Source organism: Tetrahymena thermophila, assembly GCF_000189635.1.
Source record: "Tetrahymena thermophila SB210 genomic scaffold scf_8255363, whole genome shotgun sequence".
NCBI classification, from domain to species: Eukaryota; Ciliophora; class Oligohymenophorea; order Hymenostomatida; family Tetrahymenidae; genus Tetrahymena; species Tetrahymena thermophila.
The window spans coordinates 1-1158 of NW_002476865.1; the positions used below are offsets into that span (position 1 = coordinate 1).

The following is a 1158-nucleotide window of genomic DNA, read 5'->3' on the forward strand; positions in this document are numbered from 1 at the left end:
GTTTTTATAATAAAAAATATTACAATCCAAAACAAATAAACTGTTTTTACCTAAGGTCAAGTGTCAAATTTGAGAGATTAATGCACTTTGCTAAAGCAGAACCTAAGCCTGATGCACCTTCATCACCAATTTTATTAGACCTTTTTAAATATTGAAGAAAAAATGTATCATTAAATAGTTAATTAGAAGGAAAAAATGAAGAAAAAATATGAAATAATAAGATTAATTAACAATAAAAGCAAAAGTTGAAAATAAAATGATGTGCTAAATTAACAAAGAAAGAAAGAACAAAAAAAAGCAAGCACAATAAAAAGAAAAATAAAAAAGAGCTTTATTGTTTTTAATTAGTTTTTCTAATTAAAAATATCACAATACAAACAAATAAACTGTTTTTACCTAAGGATAAGTGTCAAATTTGAGAGATTAATGCACTTTGCTAAAGCAGAACCTAAGCCTGATGCACCTTAATCACCAATTTCATTGAGACTTTTTAAATATTGAAGAAAACATAATCATTAAATAGTTAATTAGAAGGAAAAAATGAAGAAAAAATATGAAATAATAAGATTAATTAACAATAAAAGCAAAAGTTGAAAATAAAATGATGAGCTAAATTAACAAATAAAGAAAGTTAAAAAAAAAGCAATCACAATAAAAAGAAAAAGAAAAAAGAGCTTTATTATTTTTAATTAGTTTTTATAATAAAAAATATTACAATCCAAAACAAATAAACTGTTTTTACCTAAGGTCAAGTGTCAAATTTGAGAGATTAATGCACTTTGCTAAAGCAGAACCTAAGCCTGATGCACCTTCATCACCAATTTTATTGAAACTTTTTAAATATTGAAGAAAACATAAATCATTAAATAGTTAATTAGAAGGAAAAAATGAAGAAAAAATATGAAATAATAAGATTAATTAACAATAAAAGCAAAAGTTGAAAATAAAATGATGAGCTAAATTAACAAAGAAAGAAAGAACAAAAAAAAGCAAGCACAATAAAAAGAAAAAGAAAAAAGAACTTTAGTGTTTTTAATTAGTTTTTATAATTAAAAATATCACAATTCAAAACAAATAAACTGTTTTTACCTAAGGATATGTGTGAAATTTGAGAGATTAATGCACTTTGCTAAAGCAGAACCTAAGCCTGATGCACCG

General features: G+C 23.3%; 1 protein-coding gene across 1 annotated transcript; it reads right to left on the reverse strand. All coding sequences in view use genetic code 6, as the record gives it.

Annotated features, from left to right (window-relative positions):
- Positions 1 to 396: 396 nt before the first annotated feature.
- TTHERM_002653403 (hypothetical protein) lies at positions 397 to 832 on the reverse strand (the record flags this gene model as incomplete). The annotated part of the gene is made up of 2 exons (XM_012795166.1): positions 397 to 486; positions 743 to 832. Coding segments are annotated over 2 exons (180 nt in total), but the record flags the coding sequence as incomplete, so codon positions are not given.
- Positions 833 to 1158: the final 326 nt, after the last annotated feature.